At 43.1% G+C, this 16,404-nt stretch overlaps 1 protein-coding gene across 2 annotated transcripts in view; it reads left to right on the top strand.

Annotated features, from left to right (window-relative positions):
* Positions 1-16,404, top strand: part of PARD3B (par-3 family cell polarity regulator beta) — a 982,784-nt gene that overhangs the window by 926,961 nt on the left and 39,419 nt on the right. For both annotated transcript variants that reach the window (XM_072742730.1, XM_072742729.1), the window contains one exon: positions 1,811-1,890. In XM_072742730.1, coding sequence (XP_072598831.1) covers positions 1,811-1,890 — 80 coding nt within the window. The remainder of the gene's footprint in view (positions 1-1,810; positions 1,891-16,404) is intronic.

Genomic DNA, 16,404 nt, shown 5'->3' with positions numbered 1-16,404 from the left:
TAACTCCAGCCACTCCTCTTCCATGTATTGGTGAAATGTAGAGAGGTTTTTCAGGATACATTCTTTTTTTTTTTTTTTAATTTTTATTTATTTATTTATTTATGATAGTCACAGAGAGAGAGAGAGAGAGAGAGGCAGAGACACAGGCAGAGGGAGAAGCAGGCTCCATGCACCGGGAGCCTGACGTGGGATTCGATCCCGGGTCTCCAGGATCGCGCCCTGGGCCAAAGGCAAGCGCCAAACCACTGCGCCACCCAGGGATCCCTCAGGATACATTCTTATGAGCCTTCTGTAATAACTGGACACCAGGAATAGTCTTTCTTACTCTAAATAAGTGTATATATTTGTTTTGCAACAACTTCCACAATACATCCTCCCTACACATGTCACCCAAGCTGGGATGGTGGTTTTATAGAGAGCTAGAACTTTTGGCAAGAAGAAAATAACTTGCACATTGAGTACTACCTAGAAAAATTTCCCCTACTGACTTGACACCTTTACTTCCCGTGCTTACTAGCAAATTCTGTCTTCCCCCCTTATAATGTCCAGGTGTTCTGTTTGCCCCCTCCATGCCCATTATGTGATGGCCAGCCCAGCCTAAGAGCCAAAACATAAATGATCCACAAACCCACCTGTGTTGACATGAACAGGTGAGGAATTGATAAGTCAACAAGTACTTATAAATACCTGGATGTGTTCATCCTGTTTTTGATTGCTATGAGAGCTGCAGAAGCACTATGTATAAAGTTTTTACAGTTACAGAACTAGCACACTTTATTGAGAACATACTGGGGCCACGCACTGCTCTTCAGAGTCTCAGAGACTGATAGAAGAGACCCGAAGAGAGGTCAACATGGGAAGCACAAAGGAAGGGAAAAAAATAATAAAGATCAACCCTAGCTAGAAAAGAGGTCCTGACTTCTCTGTGGTAGTTGCTAGGGGAGGGAATTAAGTGAGGTTTGGGTGAGGGAGGGCTTCATGGAAGCTCTGGAGTAGACAGTAACTTGTCACCAACCCCTGTTAGTAAAGGAAGGTTTGGAAAAGGTACTTTTCAAAAATATGGCCCTGGGAAGCCTAGGTGGTTCATTCGATTGGGTGTCTGCCTTCGGCCTCAGGTTGGGATCCTGGGATCAAGCCCCACATTGGGCTCCCTGCTCTGCTTCTCCCTCTGCCCCTCCCCCACTTGTGCTCTCTCACACACATGCACTCGCACTTTCTCTCTCAAATAAATAAAATTTCAAAGAAACACAAAAATACGGTCCTTGTCTTAGGCAACAGGAACTTAGGAGACATGATAACTAAATGTAATAGGGGATCCCAAAACAGGAAAGGGGTTGGATAAAAATCCAAATCAACTGTGAGCTTTAGTTAACAATAATGTGTCAGTATTGATTCATTAATTGTAAGAAACATACCACACTAGTGCGTGATGTTAGTAATAGGGAAACTGAGTTCCGGAAACCCTGTACTGTTTCTTAGTTTTTTTATAAGTCTCAAACTGTTCTAAAAACTAAAGCCTAAGTAAAGGGGGGAAAATGGTCTTTCAGCCTACTGAATCTCCCTGGCTTAGTGACAGGAAGGAGTCAGTTTGACAGTGACCCTTTTTGAAAGAAGTGACTTTGTTGTTAAATGCCATGTTTGTGGCTTGATCATCAATTCCAATAGCAATACTGAGATCCTGCTTGCTTTTCCACAGTTGATTTTTGGCAGGCAGCAGCAGCATTTGTGCACTGATTATAATTTTGCAATGCATTGTCAGTAACCAGGGTGTATAATGGATCTTCATCTCTAATTACTTTTCTCTCCACAGGTGTCTGGAAAGGGTCCAGATGGGACTGCACACAACGTCCGCTTTGAGGGGATGGAGAGACAGTACGCATCCTTACCCAGGTAGATCACTCGGGGTCTCCTCTCACTAGCTTACCTACAAATAAAGTCTTTAGAGAAATCTACATGAAATAGAAATCTGGCTTTGAAATTGGGAATATGTTATAATTTTCCTTACTCCCGTCTGCTACAACCCTCGTGCCATCTTCACAACTGTGCTAATAATTGAAACACTTGTGGGTTATTTTTTAAGAAAAGAAAATAGTATATCATTGCAATTGAACATGTCAGCAAGAATATTGGATACAGAATGGAAATCCTAAGCCATTGCTATAAAAATAGTATTGAACATCCTGCACCAAGCTTAGGGACAGTAAAATAGTAAATCCTCTGTCCTAGCAGTTACCTACAAGGAAGGGCAAGCCAACCTTAACCTTGGAGCTTCATGTGGGTGTTAAAAAGCAGGAGAGAAATGTGAACCTGGGAAGATGTTCTGTGCTTGATTTAGAATCTGACCGGGTTTGCGAGGCAGTCAGCAAATATTGCTGAGAGCCGCAGACACAGTGGGGGAAGGAAAACAATCGCGTGGGAAAAGTTCGCTTGGTGATTCTGGCCTAACACGATCCACTTAGGCTGTAACTAGACACCCCTGAAAATGAGATACAATTCTCAAAGGCTTGTGCTCTTATCTGTGAGATGAAGAATAATTTTGGTCTGCTATCAGTAGCACATGACAAAGAGGAAAACTTTCCAAGATTATGTCTAGTGCAGCTACTATGGGAGTGAAGAGGGAGTGTGAGAAATCTTGAGTTTGGGGGGTAGTGGGGGGACAAACAAAGAAAGGTTAATGCCAGCCAAAAAACTGAAATGTTACGGAATATCTCCTTTTAAAAAGAGGGGAGAAGATCCTAAATAGAGCTTTTTCATCAAAAAAAATTGTTGAAGTGTTATCCCAGAGGGAGTTACTGTGTTGAGTTTCACACTGGCTATAATTCTGTGTGTGAATCTACAAAAATACCATCCTGGATATTGCAACAGGCATAGCCTAAGTGACCATCTGCTCTTATAAATAGTATGTTGATTTTCAAAAGTAATAAAATCTGAGCTCTAGTAGAGAATCAATTGTTAACACTGATTGGGCAGGATACTCAAACTACAATATTTTAAAAGCTTCCATACAACTGTATCTTATTTATCTCTCTGCTTTCTTTTTTGGTATGTTGTCTCATAGTCTCTTCTCATTCTTGATTTCTTTCCTCTCCTTATTTTTCCCTGGCCTAGTATTTTGTTTTCATTTTTTAAAAAATGGAAGTCATCTCCAAAATTTGTTTTAAATATAACATTTCTGGCTTTCAATGTTGAAATGTATGGAAATTGTGGTTAAGGCAGATGGAAAGTAGTATGTTCTTATGAGAGGGAAGAAAAAAAAGAAAAAACTGGATACAGTTTAGTGTCTCCTGGCCAACTTGCACCAGACTGCGGAAATGGATTTTTTTTTTTTAGTACAAATCAAAAACACAGAAATAACATTGAAAACTCTAAATTTCCCTCATTCATTCTCCATATATCTATTAATTATCTACTCTGTATTGAGCCCTGAGGATATAGAGACTGGAGATACAGTGCCAGTCCATCCCCAGGACTCTACTCTCTCAGACAGGTGGCAGCAAATAAACTTTGTATGTCAATGCAACAAATACTTGGTTTAGTAATTATTAGCAGAAAGTCCTCCGAATTTCCAACTCCTATTTATTTTTGCTAATAAGCCCTGAAATGCTTAATCATGGCTCTCAACAAGCCTATTTTAGGATTAAACATTGCAGAGCGAGTTTTCTGACAAAGGCGATACATTTATGCTGTTTGTGGCTCTAGAGCTATCATCACAATGCATGAGTTGACAAAATCCTGCCAACCCCAAGAATATAACGTAGTTAGAGGGGAAGCATCTCAGACCAAAAGCAGTTCTGACCAACAGCACTCACACAGATGCTCGGTGGTAGGAGTGATTAGCTGCATGAGCAAACAAGACCTTGGTGGCTACCTGGCAACCAGAAGTCGCCATGATGGACAATAAATGGTATTCAGACAAATGCACATGAGTTCCCTGGCACAAGTTTTCAAATGGAGGAGTTCCACCTCAGGTTTCCATCTCAACATCTGAAGGAGGGGTTGCAGGATATCCTCACCAATGTGCTCCAGCCCATGCAGGTACTCCATCTTTACCCAACAAGATGCAGAATGAAGAGGCAGGGGACCCGCTTGGCTTTAAGAAGGTATACAGATCCAGCTCTGTGTGCCGGTGACATTTACCCTGGTTTTCTAGTCTTCCCCACCCTGGAGATTTTCCTGTTCTCTTGCCTGAATCACAGCAGCTCCCTGCTCTCTCCCTTTGTCAGGAGAGGAAGGTGAGCACATCTCTGTAGGCACTGGATCCATCCCCTCTTTGTCACAGAGGCAGGGAGCTTTACGATATTTGATATTTATGGAGTTAAATTTTTAATTGAAGATGGGAATAATTCAGGAGTGCCTGGGTGGCTCAGCCAGTTAAATTTTCCAACTCAATTTCAGCTCGGGTCATGATCTCAGAATCCTGAGATGGAGCCCCAAGCCCAGCTCCATGCTCAGCAGGGAGTCTGCTTCTCCCCACTCCCTCATCCCCTCCTCTGCCCCTCCCCCTGTTCAAGATCTCTCTCTCTCTTTCTCTCTTTCTCTCTCTCTCTCTCAAATAAATAATTCTTTTAAAACAATAGGAATAATTCTATCTATGGGAAGTTGGTGGCCAACCTTACAGTGAACTAAATATGCTCCTGGCTGCTTTGGTTGCCATGTGGTTTGTGGAGAGCATCACAGGAGTTTTTAAGTTAACTCAGTAATGCTGATTTATATGCCAAATTTGGAACCATTGACACACAGAGAGAGAAAGTGCACACACACCCCTCACACACCCTCTTCTCCGGGCATGGCGTGAGTCAGTAGCCCTGGTCAAGAGGCACCCTGCTATGCTTTCTTGGAGTTCAGCTATCTTTAAAGTGCGCTCCTGCAACCTGCGGCCCTGCTGAAAGACCCTTCCCAAAGTAGAGCCAGAGCCCGAGCCAGCCCAGGAAGAAGACTGTTCCTAGCACTCAGTAGTTAAGGATGTTGCCTAAGGCTAAGGGCTAAGGATGTTAAGTATCATTGTTAAGCAATGTTAAATCTTCTGTCTCTGAAGAAAAATGACTTTATTTCTTGTTTCCTGAGGGTGCTGTTTTGGAAAGCAGAGCATGGTTGTAATACGACCTCATTAGCAAACGCTAGGCTTTTACCAGGACGGATGTTTTGCCATCCTGGCCAGCCCCCCAATTTTCTCTGGTAGTAAACACAGTGAAGTCAGCATTCCCTTATTCTTGCCCGACACAAATTATTACTCACCCTGAGTGAGTAAGGAAGCGCTTGTTTCCTAGGCTGCTTTAAAGTGTGAACATCAGTGTATGTATTTTTGCAAGCAGCTGCTTTTTCACGTCAGCCTCCGGGCCCTGCTCCGTTTTCGCGGGCCTCCTTGTGGTCAGCTCCACCAGCAGCGAGCACACCACAGGCCTGTCCCAAGCCACCATTGTTCCCACCTGGCCCATCCCTGGCCCTGTGGGATCCCATTATCCCTTCTCTGCAGATGGCTCAGGGCATCGGCACAAGATGTTGCTCCTCTGGGCTTGTAATCAAGTGTTGAGTCCTAAGGAGTGAGCAAAAACATCTCTTCTGTGGTCCTATATATGTGGGCGGTGAAAGGTTGCTGGAAAAACTCATAAAAATGCCTTCGTTGGTCCCAGTACAAAATGCACATTATGCAGCCCCAGCTGGGCCTCTGCTGCTGTCCAGAATTTCTTTTAGTTGTGCTGTCGACTCCCCTGACTCTCCCACAGTGGCCATTCCAACCCTGTTCTACTCCCGTTAAATTCTGTGAAGATGACTAAAGCCCCCAAGCCCAGTCTCTAGAGATGACCTCACTTCCTCTCCTTTATGACCCTGAGACATTCATTCAACACGAGCTCCTCCACTTCTCCCCAGTTTGGACTCGCTGTCTTCACTGACCCTACTTCCCCAGGAGAGACAATGAGGGCACAGACTTGGGGTCAGGCCATAATTACAGCCCCAGCTCTGTCACTTATCACCTGTGGGACTTTGGCCAAGTGATCTGACTGCTCCAGACTCAGTTTTTTTCATCCACAAATAGGGGTGGTATTAGGGCCTCTGTATGGTGCTGGGATAAGTAGTAAGTACAGTAGTATAAGCAAAACCCTCAGTGAAGACATATTTTAAAGATTTTTCTTTTTCCTTGTGTTAGCTCCTTTTAATTTTATCTCTGGGGAAGACGTGTTTCTTTAGTGAGTCAAACCCATACAACAGAGCTCATTCCTGCCGGCTTCGTAGGGATCCTGTGCCATCAACTACCCCTCTCTCTGCTGTATCTTGAAGTCCCTTGGCAGTTGCTTCCCCCACCCACTGCCTACTACTGTAAATGCATAGGCTCTGAGAGCCCACAGCATGGACAAAGGAAGAGCCAATGCCTGCATGGTGATACGCTAGGGTTATAACTGAGACTAAAGGTTTAGCCAACTCTGGGGAAGGACCAGTGAGTGGTCCAGATGGTCAAGAGCAAGAGGACATAGCAGACCAATATGATCTGAGTAACAAGCTGTGCTAGTAGACATGCTGGGAGACAGTAATTCTTATGGATAAGGAGTTTCATTTAAAGCTCAAGTGGCAGGACTACCCCCCTGCGCTTGATTCCAGTCCATCAGAGGAAACAAAGAACTTTCTTTCACCCAACTCTTTCCTCTAGGTCCCACATTTCCTACCGTAAGAAGAGTGGCTCATATCTATTGACTCTCTTTCCACACCACCCACTGACATGGTAGCCTCTTGCCCCAAGTTTCTGATACTGGCACTGATACTTCTAGCTGGTTCTGCCTGTAGCTCTTTTCCTCATGTAGATTATCCCTGAGCAACTGCCTTCATTCCTACAGATTCAGCTCTCACCATTATGATGATAATTCCAAAATGAACCTAGCTAACCTTCCTATCTCACTCTTCATGTGACCTCAGTTATAATCGCCTGCTTGATACCTCCATCCTCTACCTTCAAGAAAGAGGTTCCCATGCCCAAACTCAAGACCTCAATGTCATGTTTCTTTAGCTCTTCTTACTTTTCACTTCCATGACATTTGTTTGGCACCTTTCTAGTGCCACTAAAAACACCATGGATTAGATTATGAAGCTTTGCTGCCCCTCTCCACCCCTTGGATTATAAATTCCTCAAAATAGGGGATATTGTTTTATATCCATCATGTTTTATAACCACCACTAGGACCTAACATAGGACTATGTATATAACAGGTTTTTAATATATCAGCATATAGATGAAAATAGATTTTTTTTATATAAGTAATTTATAGGAAAGAATTTCTTCCAAGTTTTCATGACCATTTGTTTCAGGATGCTATTTTCTAATAGAACACTAATTTTTCACGAGAATGCCTCTTTTCCCTGGAATCTGTAGAAGTCCAGACTTCTAAGCAGTCAACTCTGAGTATTTACTGTGTGCCAGGCACTGTTCCAACTGCTTTATATCTACGGACTTGCTTAATGTTCACAACAATCCTGTGACTCTAGAGCTAACCTTATTATAATCCCTGTTTCATAGGCAAGAGCACAAATACAAATGCCCAAGTTCAACAGCTAGAAATGGCAGAGGTAGGATTGGAACCCAAGCAGTCTGGCTGCAACTTTGTACATTTAACCTCTGGAACTAGGTTATCCAGCTTAAGAGTCAGAACCAAACTCCGTGGGGGCACCCGGCTGGCTCAGTCAGTAGAGTATACAACTCTTGATCTTGGGGTTGTGAGTTTGAACCCCACATTGGGTATAGATACTACTTAAAAATAAAATCTTAAAAAAAATATCCTTGTTCTGTAGATTTACATACTGACTGATGTATTTAAAGGTAAATGGTCATAATACATGTTGCCTAAGCCCAAATACTTAAAAATAAATAAATCAATTACAAAAAAAAGAATCAAACTGTGATTATCACACTCACCTTGTATCACTTGCTCACCTTCTTGTCTTTCTCCCTAAACTGTAAGTACCTTTGAGGACAGGGACTATGTCTTACTCATCTTTGTATATGACACAGAACATTACTAATATACAGGTTAAGTAATGCCTTTCAACCATCTCTGTAAATGCTGTCATAAAATCAATTCTTTTCCCATCCCCTTGGGTCCTTCCCTTGAAATATGAACAATTTAATGTGTAATTGCTACATGAACATTAAGCAATATACTTTCTCTACCAAAAAAGAGACTCCTGTTTTGTTAGAACACTCCCAAGAGTTCAAAAAGCAGTATCTGCAAATTGGTACTTTGGTTCTTTAAGATTAAGAATAATATCTACCCAGAAATTAAAAAATGACAAGATGTTTTCAGGGGCAGGGGGGGAAGCTGCAGGAGCATTCCCAAGGAGAGAGAGACTCCCTTTCCTGAGATTGATGCGGGACAGGGCCCTGCTCAGGCCATACTTGGCTCCCAGTCCTGATGTTGCTCTAACCCGTATTACATAAATTACTTGAGAGGGAGAAAAATGTGTCTCTGATCGTCTGAAGCAGCTTTAACTTGGCTGTGTAATGAGAAGCAACATACTAGAATTGATTTTGGGTAGAAAGAGCAACTTTAGAGGAGCAAACAGCTTATGCTTGCTTCCTAGGAACCCAAAATAAACTTGCTTCCTAAGTGTGTTCCCACTGTTTTCGTATTGGGTAGGATTGTGTTCAGATCAGAAGAACATGCCATAAGAACAGACTTCCGCTTTAACATTTCAGTTGGTTCATTTTGTCGGTTTCAGCTTTCTTGTCTACATATGCTTTTGCCCACCCAGGAAGACTCAATCACAAGCACGCAGCTAATGTTGAAGCTTGCGACCTGCACTGTGCCTACTACATTGTATTACCCTCGACAGCATTTGGTCTGGGCGTCCCCTATGCCCTCTGTTGTCATTTACCTGGCTGCTTGAGGACCCTCTCTCTCCCTGATTGCTCTGGTTCTCTTCAAGGGAGCTTCTGCTCTGCTCACAGCTATTCAGTTTTCCTTTGCCAACCTTACATTGTTTTATAGCATTTGCCGAGCAGATGGCAGTGACTTTCGAGCTCTGCAAAGATTTCCACCAATGCCACAGTCCTGGTCTTTGCTGAAGCTAAGCTAGTGATTGAGTGAGTGCAATGAAAACAAGAGCAGTCAGCACCTTAGGTGTATATATGTGTGAGCTTGTATCCGGTGGGGGTAGGGCTTCAGCCATCTGGGCTGGGGAAGTGGACAGAGTCTCCATGTTGCCTAATTAAGTACTTCTGTCTGCCACAAAGCCAGTTTGTCAAATAAGAGGCTTCATGAACATATATGCACTGCTCCCAGCAGTCAGATGCTCAGCCAGGGTTTGAGGCCATTCCAGCTACTCCTTCTCCACAAGGGAAGGGGCCTGATGCCCCTCATCTAGATATGGCTGATCATGGCCAGTCTTTCTGACCCCTTCCTGGTAGCACAACTTTATCTGAACTGCCTCTCCGTGTTTGAAAGGCCACCTCTCAGTACTCAAGTCTGTGATCACTGCCCTGACTTTGGAGGGAAGCTGAAGAACCTGTTTAGATCATATCTTCTGCATCTGCATGCGACAGAATGTAATGCTTTTTTGAAAATCAGGGAAGCCCTGCTACCCCACCAGATTAAATTTCTCATTCTCTCCCCTCTGGCTCCCTGCACCGAAAATCTAGTCTCTGCTTCTGCAGAGACTCCTGTAGAGTCAGCTGCCTGGTTGGCTTCTCTGACACCACCTCACTCAATGCAGAAGACAAAATAATGAATTAGTGGCAATTTAATTCTTTGTGAAATGAAGATATCTCCATCGTCAACTCAAACTTCCTGAAAAATGCAAAAAGCCCTAGCGTGTAATACCGCTTCAAGATGCCAAGCGGCTGAGATCAGGGGGTTAATGCTACTGCCATATCATTTTTATGTCACTTAGTTCCTCAGATAAAAGTCCATTTTAATCAACTTTTCATCATTTCCTCATAGCCAATATATCCTTGATGCCAGTTAGAATATTTAATATTAATTATTCAGTGGAAGTCCTCCATTATGAGTTTAGTTAGACGACTAGTGATTTAAAACATGTTAAGACCCATTACAGCACTGATGTCCCCAAAATAGTTTCAACTGAATCTTGATGGACCACATATATTAAATTCCACAGATCTTTACTTTTCCCTCATTGCTCCTAGAAAATATTGAACTATGACATGTCTGTTCACTAAGTACTCCTTTTAGAGGAGGGGGATGTGCCTGCTGTTTCAACAGTGCCAAATCTGACACTACCTTGAACTTGAAACGTGGTGAGCTTGGTAAGTTGACTTCCATATTTTCCCTCCTACACATATTTGAGATTTAGCATTCATTTCCCACATCTCCAACCAAAAGAAAAGAAATGGTTTATTTTGTGCCTAGGCAGCTGCTCCATGCAGAATGTTGCTCTGTCTCTAATTTCTCATATTCCTTGGTTTTCCTATCGGATTGCCACTCTGCCATCTGTCACCAGAAGCTCATGGCCCTGGAATTACTGTGGTGAGTTTCCTGACCCTGCTGAAGTGCTTTCCATGATGCTCTCACTCTGCACCTGCCTCCCTCTGTCTTTTGCATCTCTCCAGCCATTCACTGCTATGGCCTGGCCCAAGTTCCTCACTTTGTCCTTGTGTCAACCTACCACAGGCAGAGACACTCTGAATAAACCAAGTGTATTAATTCTTTACAATATCTGGTATGTGTTTGTGAGGGCTGTGTTTTATGATTCTTTGAAATGACATCACATCACTAAAACATGCAGGCATCTAGGATAAAAAACAAGGGCCTCCCCAAATGCAGGAACACATGATGTCTTCCCCAGAAATAATGGAAGAGTGAAGTCATTAGGTTTAGTTTCCATTTTTGTCACCAAAATCTGCCCACAGATTGTCTCAATGATGCCATATTTACTCCTAAGCTAGCCAATTATATTTGAAAAGGAAATCAAACCAAGAACAATGAAGGCAAAGGCAGAAGGGGCATGATGTAAATGTGTGCAACACCTACCGCGTGCCATGTACTTTCTATGGGTTGTCTCATTTTCTGCTCACCATCCAACTGGATAAGAGTCATTATGCTGCTCATTTTGTAAAATAAAAAAATCCGTCCTTGAAGTGGCAAGATCAGAATCAGAATCCAAACTCAGTTCTTTCTGTTTTTCAAGATCTTCTTTCTTCTGCTTTACCATGCCACTAACACCGACAAGTTAGGGAGATGGTGGAATCCAGCAGCTTTCTTTTTGTTTTTTTTTAAGATTTTATTTATTTATTCTTGATAGACAGAGAGAGAAAGAGGCAGAGACACAGGCAGAGGGAGAAGCAGGCTCCATGCTGGGAGCCTGGCGCAGGACTCGATCCCGGGATTCCAGGGTCACGCCCTGGGCTGAAGGCAGGTGCCAAACCACTGAGCCACCCAGGGATCCCCAGAAGCTTTCTTCTTGAGTAACATGAGTTCATGGGAAGGAAGATATCTTCGACCATATTAGAAATATATTCAGTGTTTCTTAGGGCTCCAAAGAACATGGGAAATGTTGAAACCTGTAGGTGGTGAAAAAGCAATAAAATACAATAAGACAAATAATAGGGAATTTATGGGAAAAAAGAAAATTGCTTTTGAAGTGTATCATTCTTAGTCTTATATCACTGTTTTCCCTGAGTAAAAACAAGATAGCCACATTTTCCTTACAGCAATTATTCTGCTCCTATTGGGAGCAAAAACAAAGATGTAAATGGCTCCACATGGGGCTGCACAGGCAAAGGACTGCGTACCTCAAGTGCATGGACTGGGTTCCCAGCCCCAGATCGCACTCTGCACTGCCCTTCCAAAGAAGCACTTGTAATGGGGCATCAGGAAGGAACCAACACTTGATAACCATTTATTGTGCTCTGAGAACTCTGGTGGGTACTTTCAACTGTCCTCCCTTATTTCTAGCAACAATCCTGAAATAAGTATTGTTATCCCAATTTATAGATGAAGAAACTGAGGCTAGAGATACAAAGTAATATGGCCAGGGTTGCACATAGAATAAATGACGGGCTTTGGATTTAGTCTAGCTCCTTCTACCCCTGAAGCCTCTAACATCTTTATAAATCAAGTTGTCTGGTACCAGGTTGGCTATAAACAAGTAGGAGAGAAGCATTCAATGCCATCCCCTATGGAGGCAGCCCTCTCTATGCTGACCACATCCAAAATCACCACAGTATGTAACTCTAGGACATGAACATGAACAAACCCCTAACAGGCATTAAAAATTACTAAGAATAGCAACCACGAACCACAGAGCTCCCCTTAGCATACATAAACACCTACCTCCTTCCTGCTGAAATATCTTCTAAATGGTGCTCTTTTTTAAAGACAACATGTTTGTTATGCTGGTGTTTAAAATATATACCAATTGGTTCCACTTCAGCAGTTTTCATAGCCAGGAAAGTATTGTTGCTTCTTTCACGGTATAGGCCTGGCAGATGCTCAGGGGACATGGCTGAGATGTAAATGCCAGATAACTGTGGCGGGATGGCATCAATTGACTGTATTGCTTCAAGTCCAGGGAAGAGAACTTTGGCAGTCAATTAGCACGGAGGTGCCACACGAGCCCATCTGTGCCCTGGATTTCATGTGACACGGGCCCCATAACCTCAGTCTTTGTGCCAGCAAACACCTTGGTCCAGCTCCATTATTTCTAGCAAAGGCAAACATTTGCAATACAAATGTGGGAAGGGTTGGTACAAAAAGAGCAGCATCCAGAATGTGTTCTTGCTTATATTCCAAGTCTTCAATTAAGCCTAGATAGAAGTGGTTCGGGCTTGTCCCAATAGAGGGTTGTCCCCCTCAACAATCAGCAAAACTGACCCTTGTGGTTGAACATGGAATGACATGTTAAAAAGATAGGAACCTGGCAATTCTCACTGGCCAGGCTCCACCAACAATATGCTCTGGGGCATGATAAGTCGCCTTTAAACTTGGCCATTGCTTGAAAGTGAAGACAGGGTGGTGACTGCTCAGATAAGGTTTCTGCCCACTAATTGCTTGCATGTAGCTGAGGCAAATGCACACCCATTTCCAGAAATGATAGTGTCTGACAGCCTGGCTTTTACAAGGTACCGGAAAGAGCTGTAATTGTTGCAGGAGAGGTTTAAGATGGAAAATAAGCACGTTGAGCTATTTTAAGAAGAAGTTTGCCACAATGAAGTTTTTCTTCTGGAAACAGGCCTATAAAATCAGGATTGGAGTTTGTGCTTGTCTGATCACTTTCCACTGATATGTTGGTGCCTTTGACAATTTATGCTAAATGGTCTAGACTGTGTAACACTCTTTCATGGTTTTGGGGTTTGTTTGTTTGTTTTTTTCCTAACATCCAGAATCAGGTCCATATATAAGACAGAGCTTATAGCCAGTATTCTATGTGAGTAATTTCTGGATATGCCTCATGTAATATGGCCAAGATAATGTGAGGACTGCTTTCTGTGGATTGGTTATAGACAAGTCACTTATGTTACCACCTTGTCAACAGCTTGAATTCCAGTTTGTACTTTTTCTGGTCACTTCCTTCATATCTGATTTTTTTAAAACCCAGATTAGTCCTGAATTGCTCAGAGCTAACTATGCAATTCTATTAGCCTACACAGTTGAGCTGAAAAAAGTCATCTATGCTTGCTTATTCCTTCATTCAACAACTATTCACTGACTACCTACTGAGTACAATACACTCTGTAGGGCTTGAAGATACAGTAAGAGGTCCACAAGACACAGTCCCTGCACCATGAAACTTATAATCAGGTGGAGAAGATGATCATTGTACAATCACAAAGAAAGCATAAAATTTTAACTCTGCCCCTTATGAAAAATAAGAGCTGTGTGATTCCAGAAAATATGGGAAATTGGACTGAATCAAGGGAGCTGTGACCTGAAGGAGGTTAGAGAGTAGACATAAGGCACATTCCACACAGGGAGAACATGTGCAAAGGTCTTGTGGCAGGAGATGGCACCATGAACTGAGAGACTGAAAAAAAGGCTGCGTGGCCGGATGGAAACTGCAAGAGCAGAGCAGAAGTAGTTAGAGGTCAGACCATGAGTGGTTAAGTATGTTTGTATTCATTCAAACACTAAGTAGAAACTATTTATGGGTTTTTAGCAGGAGGAAGACGTAGATTTGTGTTTCAAACTTTTTTTTTTTTCTACAGGCTGAAGAATAGATTGGAGGGAGTAAGGATGCAAACCAGTTCAAAGGTTATTGCTGTAGCTCAGGCAGGAGGTGGTGGGGCATCCAGGGGTGGTGGTGATGACAGCAGAGATGGGAAGAGACAGTGGGAAGTACTGACAGAATGTTCTAACGGATTTCATGTAGAGGTGCAGGGGGTAATAAGCAAAGCCAGGTGTCAAGAATGAATCCCCACCCAGCGGCATGGGTGGTGGCACCATTCCCTGAGAGAAGAACTGCTAGGAGAGGACTGGGCTTGGGGGGGAAATGTTGAGTGTGAGTTGAGACATATTAGATCAGAAGTGCCTTTTAGAATTCCAGAAGGAGATCCTGAAATGTGCAGCAGAGATAGCTCAGCGAGGATGGGAAGTGCAGTGGCTAATCCAGGAGGTTAGACCAATGTGTACTCTTGAACACAGAAGACCCTAGGGCATATTAAGGGTGATGATGTAATAACCACTGAGTCTCCTACTCAGAAAGTACGAAAAGAAGCAGGTGGACAGTGCAAATTGCATAGGCCTGGCCTCCAGTCTGTGGTTGTGACATGTCCTCAGCTATATGGATAGGAAAGGCTTATCTATCCTTGTCTGTGTAATTTCATTCTGGAAATCATATTTTTCTCAAGTAGTAAGAGTTGGTGACTTAATGCCATGTGGCATTCTGTGACTAAGCATAGCTCTGACCTCATAAAGTAGAAGCATGAAAATAATAAGAAACAGTGGAAATCATTTTGGTAACTGTGCTGTCCTTATGAGACAGAATATTCTTGTTCTTCGGAAATATGCACTGAAATACTTAGGGGTAAAAAGGCACAAGTCTCCTATTTACTCTTAAATGGTTCCAGAAATAATAATATGTATATATAATACTATGCATGAGTGCATGCTTACAAATGTGGAGAGAAAGAGGGCGCATGGAGGGAGAAGGGAACAGACTGGAAGGAAAGAAGATGAATGAAAAAGTAATGAGGCAAATGTGAATGTGCCGGAAATCTGGAGAAAGTACAGGGAGTTCCTTTTACTATTGTTGCAGCAGCAAGAACAACAATAACAAGGAACAGAGGAGGTTCTCATAATTTTGTAGTGCCAACTCAAAATTTTAAAAATGTCCTCATGCTAAAGTCTTAGGCTGGGTTTGTCCCAAAGGCAGACCCTGGGACAGAGACATGAGAGCAAGTGATTTTTTTGGGAAGCGATCCCAGGAAGTATTGGAAGGAGAATGAGGGAGAGCAGGGAAGAAAGCCAGTCTATACTGCATTCGTGAGCAGGTTACTGCCGCAGGCAATGGGGATCAGTTCTGCTGGGGCCCTCTGGAAATAGTATGGAATGCACCCACACCTGGTGCCACCTGAGAGCAAGGATGTTGGGGAATTTATCTTGCAAGTCCTATTTGTCATTGGCTAAGGATTGCTCCTGAAGGGGCCAGCTCCCCAGCACTTCTGCCTCTCTAGAGCCCTGGCACAAGGGAGCCTCAAGCCGAGAAGCACAGATCTGTGGCGTGAGTCCCGTGGTGGACCTGCCGTGGGGAGAGCCGGCTGGACAGAGCAGCACCGCTACAGTGCGTGAGGGTGAAGTGCCATGGTCAAAGGGCATCAGTCCTAACATGCTTTCATAAGAGGGAAATATATAGTTATTGAGTAGCTCCAGACAGTCTTGGCGCATTCATTTTATTTTTGAAGTGGGTGTTGTACGAATTGGTCATGTGTTATATGAAACACAGTGAATGATGGTAGAATTGACAGAGCCGCCCCAGAGCGGAACCTCAGAAGAATATATTTCCGGTTTCTATGTTTTACCCAAAAATACAATTCATCAAAATGACGGAAAGTCTTTGGTGAGGTCATTTGCTGTCGAGTCCATGTTCAGAACATCACGGAAATACGGCAGCTCCTCTGAGAATGCCAAAATATGAAAGCCTCAGGAAAATGGAATTTGCTACGTAGGTGCCTGACTTAACCATGGCTGTGAATGCATGATGCCAGTTTGAGAGTCTGCAGTGACTTTATTTATGATCATGGCTGTAAACACATACCAGGTTTGTGTGGGTTTCAACAGGTCATGTTTGCTCCAGTTAAGAATGGCAAGAATTTGGCCAAATGCAGGGACTAGTCATAGAGCCCTAGTTATACTGCACCTGTGGCCTCACCTGAGCATGAGACTTTATGTGGATATCAGTGTTGTGTCCGTGAAGCCTATACAACTGGATCCATTACATCCAGTCAATTAAGGTGCTTAAGCTCAT

This window comes from Vulpes vulpes, chromosome 16 (assembly GCF_048418805.1).
Source record: "Vulpes vulpes isolate BD-2025 chromosome 16, VulVul3, whole genome shotgun sequence".
In the NCBI taxonomy this organism is placed as follows: Eukaryota; Metazoa; Chordata; class Mammalia; order Carnivora; family Canidae; genus Vulpes; species Vulpes vulpes.
Note: the sequence above shows the minus strand (reverse complement) of the source record. Positions and strands in the feature narration are given on the sequence as shown.